This window comes from Episyrphus balteatus, chromosome 2 (assembly GCF_945859705.1).
Source record: "Episyrphus balteatus chromosome 2, idEpiBalt1.1, whole genome shotgun sequence".
Taxonomy (NCBI): Eukaryota; Metazoa; Arthropoda; class Insecta; order Diptera; family Syrphidae; genus Episyrphus; species Episyrphus balteatus.
The window spans coordinates 7637821-7654549 of NC_079135.1; the positions used below are offsets into that span (position 1 = coordinate 7637821).

Here is a 16729-nt window from a genome sequence, read left to right on the forward strand (position 1 = left end):
CTATTTATGCATTTTCTGTGGTGCCTATTGGTAGCTCGTAGCCCATAATTGGTTATAATGTGCAAATAATGTCAAAGCTTAATATTGCTTTACTATAATTAGTGTTTTCCATGATTTTTCATCATTTTTATCTAATTTAAGAGCTTGTTTCTATTCAAGTGACGCAAAAAAAACACTGTTTTTTGTGAAGTAATGCGAAAAAACGCAACTAGAAGCCATACGGTTTATGTTTTGGGTTTTTTGTTTTTACAACATTGTTTGTTAAAAGTTCCTCTTTGAAAATGCAAAACCAAAAATCTACTAAGTTACCTCACCAAAGCGCCAATCGCAATTTTCTAAAGAAAAAATGTTGTTTCTATTCAAGTGACGCGAAGTGTATTTGGCTGGATAAATAGGAAACAATTATCCTTTTGGGAAAAGTTTTTCTACGATTTGTTCGGAATGGGAAAAATATCTATCGAGGTATTCGTTCCGAATATCACATCTGAGAAATCTTTCCAGAACGTGCACAATGTGTTCAAGTCAAAAATCGCATGCCCAAAATATTTCAGTTGATGTAGATTTTGGGAATCCATGATCTTGCCTCTAACTGTTTGTTTTTAGTTGAGCCTTAAGCGTCCATGTTCTGCATTTCGATCGAAGTGATTAAAATATATATTGAAATTCTATTGAAATGAATGAAATGCTCTACATTTCGTTCTATTTAAAAAAAAATTGAAATTGTAACTGACCGAAATGCAGGACGGGGATGCAAATGATAAACAACTAAAGGAAACTAATCATTGAATTGAAACGACAGGCAAATCATAGTCATATCGTCATTAGGACACTTAATCAAACTTGGAAGTTGAAAAGTTTTTATCAACTAGAATTTCTGCGAATTTGACTAAATGCCAATTTTATAAAATAATTTTAATTTTCAAAATTATGTATAGACAAAATCTCCATAGGATTTTTTGCTAATTAAAAAACAACAAAAAACTGCGTACACTTAAAAAACAACAAAACAAAAACATTCACATTGAGAAAAATAAAGAAAACAAAATTATAATAATAGTCTAAAAAATATATTAGTAAACTAAACAAGACGTAATATTCATCATTATAAATGGCCCGCCCTTTTTAATAAAAAACAACCAAAAGTAATTTAAAATTATAGTAAACAAAATAAAACATAATTAAAACAAAAAAATTTACTCAATTTAAATGTGTATTTTAAACAAATCTTTATATTTACTTAACAAAAAAATTTGATATTCAAAATATATATTACTTAAAACAAATCTAAACAACATAAACAAACAAAAAAAAATTAATTAATTAATTAGTTGTAGTCAATTATAAAAAAAAAACTCCTAGGCAGCAAAAAAAGGAGTTACAATAAAAACAACAACAAAAAACAAACACACACGATGCACAATGTATAGAGTAAATTTATTTATTTTATTTGATTTGTTTATTAAGTTTAAAAATAAAATGAAAACAAGTTAATATTAAATTTTAACGTTGCAGACAGACGTTTTTTTTTTGTTTACTTAAAAATATATTGTCACTAAATAATAAATACTAAAATGTATGTATTACTCTGGAAAGACAAATGAAAAAAAATTGTGGTGCAAACCTTCACAAAACAACACAGTAACAACCTTAACCCGAGCGTTAAAAATTATTGTTTTTTTTTGTTTTTTAATTTAAAATATTTTTTTGTAATAAATTAAAAAAACAAATAAAATACTTTACAGCTCAAATTAAACTTATTTTTCAAAACTTCTTAAAAAAAGAAAATAATAAACATTTTTATTGATAGAGCGAGGCAAGGAATGATAAAAAGCCACCGATTTGTTACTTAAGATTAATCACTAAAAACATATATTAAAAAAGAAATATACATAAATAAATAAACACAGCGGACGATTAAGGTTAAAAAATAAAAACATAAATAAAACAATAATTTTCTCCTGGATTGTGGAACGCGGTTGATAATAAATAAATTAACAAACAAACAAAGAAAAAGAAAAACATTACCTAACGATCATTAAAAAAAAAATATAAGCAAGGAATAAAGTAAATCTATATTCTATACTAGAGTGCATATAATATATATTTTTGTTGTTATATACAAAATACTATTTTTAGTGTGTAATTTCAATTTTCAATTATACAAATTTCATCTAAGTTAATTATTTGACAATACCTAATTTAAATAACGAAAAAAACAAAAAAAGAAAAAATAAATTAAAAAATAAAACGAAATTTTATTCTTAAAATTTAAAAATTAAAACAAAATTAAAAAAAAAACTTTTTCTGGAGTAAAATATAAATAAAAAAAAATTTAAACATGAGATACATTCACAAAAACGATTTTAAGATGCAGCAAATAAAAGATGAATAGCAATGAAAATTAAATACTAAAATAAAATAAAAACATAGCACGTAAAAAATAAAAAAAATAAATAAATAAATTATGTAGAGTGCTGAAATTTAATAGAAAACAAAATATGGTTTCAACTGGAAATTGTTGAGTATTTTTTAGTAAATCAAAAAAATGACAAAAAATTTGTTAATATGTATACAAAAACCCACACATATATATAAATATATGATATTAATTATTATACTGTCATCATTATTGAATTGACAATTTTAAATTAAAAAAAACGTAGATTATTTAGATACATGAGCATTTATAGAAAAAAAAAAAAAATAATAGAATATCCATATTAGGATTTTCACCCCCGCCCTTATTCACAAAACAATGAAGAAAATACAACATCAACAACAACAAAACCATGGAATGATCGAATGCAAGAAGGTGGAAATATATTTGAATCGCTAAGCGACGAAAGGAAAACCTGACTATATCCTGTTTTTTATATCAATATACAAGTTTTATAACTTTTTTCTAGTTTTTAGATTTTTAAACAAAAGGGAAAATGGAAAGTTTTGACAAAAAATGAAGACTTGAATGTGGGTTGTAGCTTGTGACTGCTACTATCGAGCTGCTGCGAGCTAAATATTTGTTTTTTTTTTCTTTTTTTTTCAAACAACATAAATGATTCAAGCATTCAACAAGCAAACCAAAATGTTTTAATGTGACTGAATAAAAGCTATTGTAATTTTCGCGTGAACAAACTTACATCCGAGATGACCCTTGTTTTCGTGGAATTTTAAGGTCCCTCACAGTAAAGATCTAACATGGTGTCTTTTTGCTTTACTTTGTACAATTCTTATGAAAATATGGCCGGCGAAAAATTGTTAATGGTCCAAAAATTTCTTGTTGTTGTGAATTACTCTTAAGAGTGATATGGGAACTAATTTGTAAGTCTTATTTCATTCAAAATAAGAAAGCAAACAGGAAACCAGTTAAGTGAAAATTTTTTGTCAAATTTGTAGCGAACAAAAATATTTCAGGCGAAAAGTTTTTCGAGTGAAACCTACAGTAGGGCTGAATATTTCATTAAAAATAAAATATTTTTGAGCTAAATTTTCTTGAAAATTGGATTCGTAAAATTGGATTCCAATACAGATACATACCTAGTTTAAAAAATAGCGATGCGAATCTTTGGTTTCATAGTAGAGCATGTTTGATATCTCCACTATTGTGGAATCTTTCGGACGGAAAAATTTTCACTTCAACCGAAGGAGGGCTCATTTCATTTCAATTTTGCTCTAGTCGAAAGTATTAGGTTCTACATTTCATTTTCACTTTAAATAAATGTACGAGTAGGTATGAATTATAGTATCGATATAGATTTAATTTATTTCCGAAGTGAAAATGAAAGAAATAAAAAAAAATAAAACTTATCAAAGCATACTTATGACGCATACTTTTAAAGGATCGGATTTTTAATATGAAAATTGAAAACTAATTACATTTCATAAAATCTCCCAATTTCACTTCTAGTTCGAATTATTTAGGGCTTCCACGATGTTTTCATTACTTTCAATACAAATATTTCCAGTTGAGAACTTCTAGAGGAAAGTGACTCAAAAGTACATTGTAAAACTTTTGTCAAAAAAAAAAAAGAAATTTTCAATCTTTCTTTTATAACAAAAAAAGTTCTAGTTCTAAACTATTACAAATGTAATGATGTTCCAAATCTATCACATTTATAATAAAATTAATAATGATTCCTATTCTGCTATTCGATTCACATGAAAGCTTAAAATAAGAAGCATTTAAATGGCGGTTTAAATTAGATTTTAAAAAATTGTCTTGAGAATTTCTAATTTGCGCCTAACAACGCTTTGCATCGAAAGATAGAGTGTCCTATCGTGAATCTCGAGGCAATTTTTTTTCTTTGGAAATAATTTTTCCTCCGGAAATCTTTTTCACGAACGTGAATCTCCCTTTGAATTAATTTCCAAAAATCGCATGATATGACAGCTAAATTGCCTTGAAAAATGTATTGCTGATACCAATAAATTTCGAGGAAAAGTTTTGACGATCATTTCGTTCCATGTTGGAAAAATGGGAAACATTCCCTTGGAAAATTTTATTCATGATAGCCCCCAGAGGTTTTTCAAAGCCAATTTAACGTCATAAATGGAGTAAAGCTTTCGTTTCATGGGAATCGAATAACGGGATAGGGCTGAAAATCTGTAATGAATTTCTCATTAAAAACAAAAGTGAAAAACATGAAAGCTATCACTTTTGTAGTGAAATCATTACAAATGTAGTTAAATTTCCTGTATGAACGGTAAACCATTATTATGAATAGCTAATCGAAATTTATTAAGGCTATTGTGAAAGAAAAAAATACAATAAATCCTGCGAGGGAAATATTTCCCTAGAGGTTCGCGATAGTCCTAGGATCTCTACATAAAAAAAAAAAAACAACTTTAAATTTCTTCTCATAGTGCATGATCAAGTGGGTAAACAAAAAACAACTATTCAAAGATTTAACAAAAATGTTTCAGCTGCATGGTATGCTACCATTGCTAGCGCTTCAAAAATTATTCAATTTGCTTGATTTTTTTTTGTATTTTGTCACAAGCTACATAATAAACTTTTCCTTACTAATAAATCATCTACATATTAATGTAATAAAAATAAAATACCCACCTTCATTTAAAATGAAAACTTTTAATTTTACCCTTAATGATTCGCTACACATAAATAAAATAACATAATTATTATGTATTACATTTTTGTTTTCCAAAAAAAAGATAAAACTAAATTTGATGAGGAAATTATTCGTTTTTTTAAATTGAAAAGAAAAATTATTAATTTCTCGTTTTTTTTTTTGTAAAAAAAAACTAAAATAAAAAAAAAGTTCAAATAAGAAAAGATATAAAAATTTTTTAAACATATTTTTAATTCCTTATGTGCCTACTATGTGTACGGTAAGTGTTATTTATTTATCGTTTATTGATGAATTGTTATACATCAAACATCAAATACGAAGTTAAAAAAAAAATTGCATACAACAAAAAAGAAATAACGAATTAAAAATAAAATACACTTCAAAAAAGAATTTGTGAAAATTAAGTGCAATTTAATTGCGTTTCATTTTTGCAGTAGTGAATCATTAAATATATTTAAAAATATAAAAAAAAAAACATACAATATTGTGACTTACATTAAACTGATGAATCAATAATTCTGATATCGCAGACAAAACCAAATCCAAGAAGGCAACGAAAAAAAACTTTTTTTCAAAAAAGAATTAAATAAATAAACAAAAAGTATACTTAAAATTTTTTATAATTTTTGTTATTTTAACTTGCTGAGGCTATTTTTTGCGGATCGTAGGTGAAATTGTTTAAATAAACAAATACGAATATCTTTTTTATTTATCCCCCTATACAATTCCTTAAACATAAATATTATGTAGAAAAAATTTAAATCCATACAATAAACCAACAACAAAAAAATATCAAAAATACATTTTTTTATTTGCTTAGCTTTGTCGTAAAACTGTACACATAACTATATAACAAAAAAAAATAATATCTTACTATATAACATAATAAAAACAAACAAATGGTGCAAAAACATTAAATATTAAATTTTAGTAAAAATACATGTATAAGGAAAATAAAATAAAAATTATTGTTATCAAATAAAACTAAAAAAAAAACAACAAATTATTGCAAACGAAAAATTAAACAAAAAACATAAATAAATTAGCAGAATTATTTTTTAGTCTATGAATTGATTTAAAACTTAGCACAGTAGACGAAAACAATAAAAGAAAATATTATAATTAAACGAAAAAAATAAATAATTATTTAAATTGGTCATAGTAGAAAAAGAAAACAAATAAAAAATAAAGAATATTTCCTCTCTTACAAACAAAATCTAAATGTATTAATATCCAACAAAAAATATCTAGTAAAATAATATTTTAGTATATTTAACAAAAAAAAAAATCCTTTTTAAAAAACATCTTAATGTATCACAAAATTTTAAATTTTTAAAACTTACTAACAAAAAAAAAAAAAAAAAAAAACAGGTAAAAGGCGGACATAGTTTTCACATAACTAAACTGCATTTGCTGCAAATCCTCTTCCATATTATTAAAACAAACAAAAAATAAGAAGTATTAAATGGTTTTTAAACAAAACAACACAACACATTTCCAAAAACTAAAAAAATAAATATCTTTTTTCAATCATACATAAACTTCTATCCAAAAATAAAACTTAAAAAATAAACGAATATCAAAACAAAGAAGAATAGGAAGAATTAGAAAAAAAACCTTACTTTCGGAGTACAAGAATTGAATAGATACCATTTCTCTTATAATTATTATATCTTATCCCATGAAATAACAGAGTTCAAATGAAATCTTTATTTTTATCCAAAAAAACATAAATAAATCAATTTTTAAAATAAAATGTCTATATAAATTAAAAATTAACAAAAACAAAAAATATAAATTCTATTAAAAAATCTGTCTGAGTGGTAAAATTTGTAATTATCTATGTCTTGATATGAATTGATCTCTACTGTGTTCTAAAACAAAAAAAAATATAAATATTTATATATTATATATAAAAAAATTAAATCAAAATTATATAAAAAAAAATATACGTATATATGGTAAAATATTTATAAACATTACACGCTAAAATGCAAAACACAACTCTATATAAATATTATATTAAAAAATTACTACAAAACATAAATAAATACAATTGAAATAAAAAATATTGTTCTCTTTTTTTTTGTATTCTCTTTTGAGAATTAAAACTCTGACATACTACAACAACAACAACAACAACAAAATAAAATTGTTTTAAAATTATTATTATAATATTGTGTACTGTAAATGTGTATAGCATAATGGAATACATCTTCAATATATATATTTAAACACACACAACTCTCTCTCACACACTTAGACGTGTGATAATAATTATCGCGAAATAATATAATTAAAAGTAAAACTTAATTTAGTAAACAAAATAAACAATATTACAAGACAAAAAAAAATAATTGAAAAAAAAACAAAACGACTCTATTATATTAAAAATATGATAACACAAATAAATAAATAAAAACAAAATATATATTGAGAAATTATTTTTTAGGAATGGCCATGATTAAATAACAAAAAAAAAGACAATGGAATGAAAAGGCATCCATATTTATTATTAAAAATATTTAATAAATTAATAAAAAAAACATTAGGTATGTGAAAAGAGGAAAACAACAAAAAAAAAAAAGAAGTGTAATGTATGTTTAAACCATAAGAAGAAGCAAAAGAACACATAAAAGGCTGTAATTTTAAGTGAAAAAAAAAAATAAATTAAAAAGTAATAAAATAAATTAAACTCTAGAACTAATTGTAACCGTAAATAAATATAAATATAAGAAAAATAAAGTGTAAATGAAATGAATTTTTCTGTGTTTTATTTTATTTGAAAATTGAAAAATAATGAGAATTTAAACGCGATATCTTTGAGAAAAATTGAGATTTATCGGATATTTCAAATGTCGATAAATTAGATAAGACATGTTAAATTTCAAACGTCCAACTATAATATTTTAAAGGACGGTTAACGATCAACAAAAATTAAGTGGTCCCATTATTTGAACAGCAATATCTTTTTTAATTATTAAATTTTGTTTATAAAAAAATGTTACACATCCGCCAGAGTGACTGATTGTTTTCATAAACACCTGTCTAACAGAGAACTGCATTATCCATGTTCATTAAGTCAGAATATGGATAATTTAACGTTCATAAACGTCAATATATCATCGACATTGCTGCAGAAAGAAAAGGAATTGCATTTTTTAGGCTGGAGTTGGGCAAAACTCGGCTAAATTTTGGAGAATTTGTTTGGGAGCTAAAATTTAGCTCAATCTGTAAACTAGACTTAACTGATAACTACAGACATTTGCATTGCGATTGTATTCAACAATGCATAAAGAATAAAACGCGATTGAACTGAAGAAGTTTTTCAAGTACAAAAATGGACCAATTAACAAATCTATTTACTGAAATATATAATTTAGTAATGAGATATTGTTGTTGTTGCTCTGGTTCAAAACTTCTAGTATTTCCTGAACTCCATTTCCATTTTTTTTCGTTTTCTTTAAAAAAAATTTATATGAACACACTTTCGTTATAATGAAATTGAACGTACATTTTTGCACTTTCCATATTTTTATTTCTTTTTGTTCTGTTTGGGTTGGAAATTTTCTCCACATTCGTAACAAAACCGACGCAAGTATGAAATGAAATAAATTGTATGTAAAGCGAATGGTCTGTGAATTCAGTAGTACCAAAGACAAACATTTCGCAAATTATTCAAACTGTCACTTTTTGCCATTCGCAGAAAGGAGTACATTTACGAAGTTTCATACTCCCGTATTTCCCTTTCATGTACGTATCCGTGAATATGGGTAGCTGCACAAAGCCCTTAACAATTGAAACAATGAAAATTTCCTTTTTATGGATTTATTTATTTTTATTTAGCTCAAAAATGCATTTGAATTTTATTCAACACAATTATTTTTTTTTTTTAATTTAAAATTATAATTTTGTAAGAAAAACAGATATAAAAATATCTAATTAAGGTTTTTTTTTTTGATAAATAAATTGTAACTTATACTAGAAAATAAAAAAAATATATTACAAATATGACTAGAATATCACGATAATTTATTAGCAGCATATTCACGGCATTTATTAATGGCAACTTCAAGTTTATCATCAAATTCCGATGAGACTTTCTTTCCTTTCATATTACATACTTCATTTGAGTCTTGGCTTTTGGGTGTAGATAATTGTGCTTCAAAGACAGAAGCAAACAATTGTAACCAATTTTGTGCGTTAAAACTATCTGTTACGAATTCCTAGAAAAATAAAAAGAAAATTTTAATCAAAATTGAAAAATAATAATAAATGGAGTATATAATTTACTTTTGGAACACAACATCTCGCCTTCACAACTCCATCACACATGCTAACTAAAAGTATAGGACGATCATTACAAAGTTGTGTAGCTTTCTGCAAAGGAACTTCTTCCAGCAAAGCTGAACTTGATAGATAATGTATGATGAATGGATACTTTTCAATTGGCTTCTCTTGCAGAAGAGTTTTCATTTCATCTTCAACAAATACTCTAGAAAAACAATTAACCATTAATTTTGAAAATAAACCATAATATTTTTAAATCTTACTTGAGTGAAGTTCGAGATGTCTTTTTCAGCTGCTTAAGAATTTCATTAATTCGATTGAGAATATCAACTCGAAAAACATATGGCAACACAATGTCACTATGAAGAATATTATTTCGTATCTTTTGCAATTCAATTTCTGTTGCATACAATGTATCACTGTTGGTTTTGTACTCTCTTTCTAAGCTATCTACTCTTGATTTAATTTCTTCAGCTCGAATTGTGGCCTGTAAATAGAAATTGGAATTGCAATCACCACTAAGATTTTAGAAAAAAGGATACATACGTTATTAGCTAATTTTCCTGCTGCAGCCGTGAAAGCATACCTTGCACGGTTTGTCTGTTTGAGATTAGTTATAACAAAGTTTTCTAAATCACTTGTATTAAGAACGTGTGTTCCACAGCATAGTTCATTCGATAGGAAGGAAAGACTTTTATTTTCAATTGTAATCAATCGCAAACCAGTTTCAGGATATATTTCTCCAGGCACTAATGTTATATTTGACTGGCCAATAACATCTGCTGCGTTAACTAGGGAAATTTTCGAAGGAATTGCTGATTGGATAACATTCCTAATAAGACAGGAAGAAAATTAAATTCGTACATTTCGAAATATATATTCTCAAAAACAAAATCACCTTATAAGATGTTCGATTTCTTGTATTTCTTCTTTTCCCATACGCTTGCCTATTATTCCCAATTCCAGCTTGCAATTCTCACCGGAAACGGAACTCGTTACTTGATATGTGACTTTTTTGAACAAAGAGCGCACAGCGCCGTTTAATAAATGAATAGCTGGTTGAGAAGAAAAAAAATACAAACATAAATCAATCTTATCATATTTTAAGTGAATCAAATTACAAACCTGTATGATGGCAAGTATTTGCTGTACGATAGTCAGAATCGACATGTAAAACAACTTTACTGCCGACACTCAAAGTCCCTCCGGGTTCTTTAAATCTTCCAACGTGCACAATACAGTCGTTCATTTGTATAACATTTTCAACAACAAATTTCCCACCATCAAATTCTATGTAACCTTTGTCAGAAGGTTGTCCTCCAGCTTCATAATAGAAATTACTCTTACTCGTGACAACACTAATGAGATCTTTATGATTCTCAGTATCTGCATTAACTGAATCGACTTGACAATCGCTTTGTAAAATTCCAAGGACAACTGTTTCTACAGGTGGCACTTCAAACACCCGTTTTTGTGTATTAAACTTGTAGTTATACCTAAAACTACTATCTGTGTTTTCACATGAAAGTGTCAACTTTGATAAAGCTTCATTAATTTGCCGCTGAGTTGTACTATCAAAATTAGAACCTTTCGACTTTTCTTTAGCTCTGATAACTTCCTCTCGAAAACCTTCTTCATCTAATTGCATTCCTTCTAGTTGAGCTAATATTTTAAATGAATCTTCAGCCAATCCAAAAGTATCTGTTAATTTGAAGAGAAATTTTCCAGGAATAACACCGTCTTTAAATATTGATTTTTGAGCTTGTAGGTCTTTAAATGCAGGTACAAATCCAGGAAACTCCATTAAGTCAACATCTTGTAGTTTGGGATATTGTTGTAAGACTTTGTTGAATGCCTTTGATGAACTGCTTCGAACAGTTTTAAAAACATCTTGTTCGTGTGCGATTATTTCGAGAACATCACTTAGTTTAGCATTCATTTCGGGATATGCTGAACCTAAAGTATCAACCACAACTGGTATTAGCTGCGGCAGAAGATTGGCATTGTTGAAAATGTTTTCTGATGTTAATATGGCTTTGCGTAAGACACGTCTCAGTTTTTGACTGTAAGATTGAATTTAATTGAAATTAGTTTAAAATTATTATATTTTTTTTTTCGAACCTACTTACTTTTGATCAGGCAACATGCCATCGGCTATACATGCTGTTATCATTCTCGAATGATCGGCTAATATTCTGTATCCAGTGTCGAGGGACTGTTTTTCGGTTGGTGTTGGAAACAATCCTCCATAACCTGGTACTTTGCAAAGCTTAAAATTGAATTACATAGTTTTATTTGATTTTGGAAAATGAAAAAAATAAGAAACATACCCTTTGAGTTGTTTCAAATATTGGTGAAAATAAATCTGTGTCATAGTTGGAAGACTTATTTTGAAGAATTGCTGTTAAACGTTCAAAACCCATTCCCGTGTCGACATGTTTCTCTGGCAGCTGCTCTATAGTACCATCCTCACTCCTAATTAACATTACAAATTAAATTGATATCAAAATTGAAATTAAAGTAGAAATATTGATATACAGGGTGTCCCAAAAGTAATGGATCAAACGAAATATGCTGATAGGCCAACTTTAGGGCTCTCAGAATTTGGTAACTTGTTTATCCCAAATCCTTACGGTTTTCGATTTAATGCAATTTTTGTGAAATTTCGAAAAATCCCGACTTGGCAACAGTATTTTGCTTCCTCCGCTCATAATAGATTTCTGTTTTTCACAATTCTTTCAATAAAACATTGTCTAATAATGAGAAACAATTAATTGATCAAAATATTTTTTATTTCATGCGCCATTTTGCTGAAATTTAATTAACAGTTCCATGTTTTATAAAAACTCAATTTCTTACTTTTATTTCAGAGCAACACCATGAACAAATTATGTATGGTGTGACACTGGTTTATTATTTAAAAAATTTGTCCCGGTATTGCAGTTTTCAAAAAGGTATAAAAGTTTCCAAAGTTGAACTTAGAACTAAAGATATTACAATTTAAAAGTAGCAAAACAGGGCTTTTCAGAGAAAATAACAAAGAAAAATAAACACATTTTGTCGACTGTTCTTTGTTTATTTCTTTCTGAATAAAAGCCTCGATTTTTGTTTGTTATTTTGCTCTGAAATCCTCTGTTTTTTCGCATTCAAATTGTAATATCTTTTGTTCTAATTTCAACTTTGGAAATTTTTATACATTTTTGAAAACTGCAATAACACGGCAAGTTTTCAAAATATTAAACCAGTGCCACACCATAAAAATTTTTTTCATGGTGTTGCTCTGAAATAAAAGTAAGAAATTGAGTTTTTATAAAACATGGAACTGTTAATTAAATTTCAGCAAAATGGCGCATGAAATAAAAAATATTTTGATCAATTAATTGTTTCTCAATATTAGACAATGTTTTATTGAAAGAATTGTGAAAAACAGAAATCTATTATGAGTGGAGGAAGCAAAATACTATTGCCAAGTCGGGATTTTTCGAAATTTCACAAAAACTGCATTAAATCGAAAACCGTAAGGATTTGGGATAAACAAGTTACCAAATTCTGAGAGCCCTAAAGTTGGCCTCTCAGCATATTTCGTTTGATCCATTACTTTTGGGACACCCTGTATATTTATTTTTTTCAAAACTTAAGGCCGATATATTATCTTTATTATAAAAAATAACACTGGTCAACAAAATTTAATTTTTTTCTGCCGCAAGAACCAAAACATAATTTTCTGAAGGTTTTAGGGTTTTAAGTTAAGAAGCCAAAAACTTATTTATACTTAAAATATTTCGGATAATAAAAGAGAGGAAAGATTTTATCAGTTTTAGGAAGAAAAAAAACAGTTTTTCTAGACATCGTTACAAATTATGTTCAAATAAACTACCACACATTAAAGAATAACCTTAAAAAACAGTCGAAGTAACGTTTTTTGCATTGTATAACGGAAATATTTAAAAAAAGGGGTCTAATAGTATATTTCTGTCTTGGGCTTCGAGTTCAGAACACCTTCAAAAAAGTATATTTTTAAGTGTTTGTTTATATTTTAGCTTATAGAACCTAACTAAGGAAATCTTGATGTAAATGCTACTTAAATCCAATCTTAAATCCAATTTTTTGAATCCAATCTCGTTAAATCCAAACAAATTTAAACTGCTCCCTGGAGGTCTGTTTAACTTTATAAATCCAGATGTAAAATTCATTTTCACAGTATTCAGTTGTTTTGTCAAGTATTTTGTGAAGGAAAAATAAATATAAATGCAAATTATACAAAATTAATTGAATAACCACATAATTTCTTTTGGGTGAATAATATGAACAACAAATTAAATCCTTGGATTTATGAAATTCAGATTTAATGGATTGGATTTAAAATTAACTTATTTCCAAACTAAATCCAGAGTGAATAATATGGCCGTTAGCCTTATTACTGTGATAGTTTTTTTTTTTTTTTTTTTTGTAGCAAAAAGGAGACACAGGAGGACATTTTCAAAGCATTTTTCGAAAAATTCTAATTTTGTCTGGTATTTTTTTTTTTTATTTATGGGACTATTTGAACAGAGTGTCCAATTTTAGGGCATGATTTTATCATGAATTTCAGCAAGAACATGAGGCAATCCAAATCAGTTAGCAGTATGCCTTACTTTTTCCAAATTTGTAATCTGATAGAAAATCTTAAGAAAATGAGTTTATGTCTCATGCCCATAATTGGCAAATTTAAAGACGTTTTTAAACTTAAAACCAAAAATTTGAAATTATATTTACTTCTCCAGAATATCCTGATTATATAGAAAGACTTGAGAGTATGCCAATCGAAGCCTCATTATTACCATTACAATTTTAGCATAAACAGCTATTTAAAATGAAACGAATTTAATGCGATTATAATTATTATGCAACACTGTTTTTTTTTTTGCAAATTCTAGAAAATTAAACAAAATTATTTCTTCAAATTAATTGATTTAGGAGTCATAAAAAGAAGACAAAATATACTCGATCTCTATCAATTTTAAATTTTCCGCTAAACTAAATTTTTTATGGTGAGGTTAGACTTTTACAAATACTCCATACCTGACGACTAACACAAGATTTATTGAGTGTTAGGATTCTTTAATAGCTATCAATTAATCACTAGCCAGCCCTACTCTCCTTTGACAAAATTGAATTTAGTAAAATTACTACTATCAATCAATTTTCTAAATTTTTGGAAATAGAGTTTTGTGGGGAAAGATAGAGTGCACTTTTTTACAAAATTCTTCAGTCTTCCTCGAACGATCAAATAAGCTAATATTTAAGTTCTTTTTAAATTTCTTTGTGTATTGTATATTTGGTATTTTTTCTTGGAAATATATCCATTTTTGCGGCTAAAATTTAATTTTCTTTTTATAGTTGTCTTCTATTTTTTATTTGTGTTGGTTATTGTCCCAAATGTCACAAAACATGGTTTTAAAAAAGTATTTTAAATTCTTTGACACTTTTTTTTGGCTTTTCCAAAATTATTCACGTGATAAATCAAATCTATCAAATTTGGTTGAGTCCAGCATTCGAAAAAGTGGAAATTATATTGCAGCTTACATTACGGAAATTGCAAAAAATAAAAATAAAAAGATTTTGCCACTTATAAGCGAGTTTTAACAAAATATAACATAAATCCCCCTTTTCTCAGAGTAATTTTACTGAAGCAGTTTACCCTTTGGAAATAAAAACATTCAACCCTTTCACGAATTCCTTTAGAGCCGTATTTGCTTCTACTTATGAATTTTTGCAATTTATACAAATTGCCATTAGTAAAAGATTTTATAATTGTTTTTTCGTGCTTCGGTAATGATTATGTTAAACACTAAAATGCATGCGATAATTTATTAATGCAATGATTTTCTTCGTTTGAACAAGCGTGTTTCATTCTGAGAAGATTATCTTAATAAGGTTGATCAATTTTAAGAATTTGAAGGTTGTTGATTAAGTGTATTAAATTTGTTTACTCAAAAGTCTTTTATCATTTTTTATTAATAAATAATTAAGCATTTAAATTTGTGTGCTCTTTGATCTTACTTATCTAATAAAATATTTTTATTTTTATCAATTTATTGAAATGCATTTATTAGAACTCAAGAAAAAAAAATATTTATAGATTTACCTGTTGTATTGTATAAATACAATATTCCATAATTCTGTTAGATCCGGCCTTCCCGCATTAACAAGCTTTGCTCGGTCTTCTGTTGCCGAAAGCTCTGGTTTGTGATCAATATGAATTTCGGTACAAGGACCACAGGGACCAGTCGAACCCATTTCCCAGAAATTATCTCTACTTCCAAACGGAAGAATTCTTTCAGCTGGAAATCTTTAATTCTTTAAATGTTATCTTGCGATCTCAAATGCAAATTATGTCAATTATTTTACCCTAAACTTCTCCAGATTTCAAAGCATTCTGTATCAGCTGGCAAGCCGAGTGCCTTGTCTCCTGCAAAATATGTAACGTACAATCTTGATTGATCTATGCCATAGGGACCTTTTAACAATTCTAAAGCCATTTGACAAGCTTCTTTCTAGAAATTAAAGATTGTTCGGTATACATTTCTCTTTTCTATTTGATAGAGTTTACCTTAAAATAATCACCAAATGACCAATTGCCTAACATTTCAAAAAATGTATGATGATAGCCATCCTGTCCAACAACGGACAAATCGTTGTGCTTGCCGCCAACACGAACGCATTTTTGTGAATTTACAACTCGTTTACTTGGTGGTACAGTTTTTCCAAGGAATACTGATTTGAACTGGTTTCAAAGGCATTTTATTGATACTTGTTGTTTACCTCAATAATTTGCAATACATACCTGATTCATTCCTGCATTAACAAAAGCCACAGTTGGATCACATAATGGAATCACCGGACTTGACCTCACAAATTTATGTTCATGATTTTCTGTGAAATATTCCAGAAATGTCTTCCGAATAACCGTCGATGGTAGGACTCTATTTAATTTGCGTGACGACGAATACATTCTTATTTGATTTATTTGGCAAAATTTAAATAACATGCCCGCAAAATAGCATCAAGAAGAATTTTTATATTTATTTTTGCACAAAAATTCCTTATTTGAGTTTTGACCGGTATGCGACCATCACTTTTTTATTTGACAGTTTTTGTGTCAAATAGAATGTGTGTTCGGAAATATAATACAAATAAAACAGGGTGCATCTAGGGATTGGTAAATTTGAAATGCGTTGGACGGTGGTCAAAATATGAACTAAATGCCAAGTAGTGTCAGATGAAATCAACATATTTCTACATAATAAGCATGGTACGCAGTTAGCACAGTACACATAATAAGGTAATATATTCCGAACGTTGTCAAAATT

The 16729-nt window shown here is 27.3% G+C and overlaps 1 protein-coding gene across 1 annotated transcript; it reads right to left on the reverse strand.

Annotated features, from left to right (window-relative positions):
• Positions 1-8923: 8923 nt before the first annotated feature.
• Positions 8924-16519, reverse strand: LOC129912770 (alanine--tRNA ligase, mitochondrial). Its single transcript, XM_055991174.1, has 12 exons — positions 16204-16519; positions 15970-16143; positions 15768-15913; positions 15505-15708; positions 11708-11852; positions 11507-11646; positions 10503-11440; positions 10276-10432; positions 9924-10209; positions 9641-9864; positions 9381-9582; positions 8924-9313 (listed from the first exon to the last, which is right to left on the reverse strand). The coding sequence occupies exons 1-12, from the start codon at positions 16405-16407 to the stop codon at positions 9110-9112; spliced, it is 3024 nt and encodes a 1007-aa protein (XP_055847149.1). The 5' UTR covers positions 16408-16519; the 3' UTR covers positions 8924-9109.
• Positions 16520-16729: the final 210 nt, after the last annotated feature.

Coding starts and splice junctions, on each gene's coding strand:
- LOC129912770 (XM_055991174.1), bottom strand. CDS start 16,407: ATGTTATTTAAATTTTGCCAAATAAATCAAATAAGAATGTATTCGTCG. Junction 15,914..15,969: donor CATTTGGTGATTATTTTAAG/GTAAACTCTATC, acceptor TTTAATTTCTAG/AAAGAAGCTTGTCAAATGGC. Junction 10,433..10,502: donor AAATACTTGCCATCATACAG/GTTTGTAATTTG, acceptor CTTCTCAACCAG/CTATTCATTTATTAAACGGC.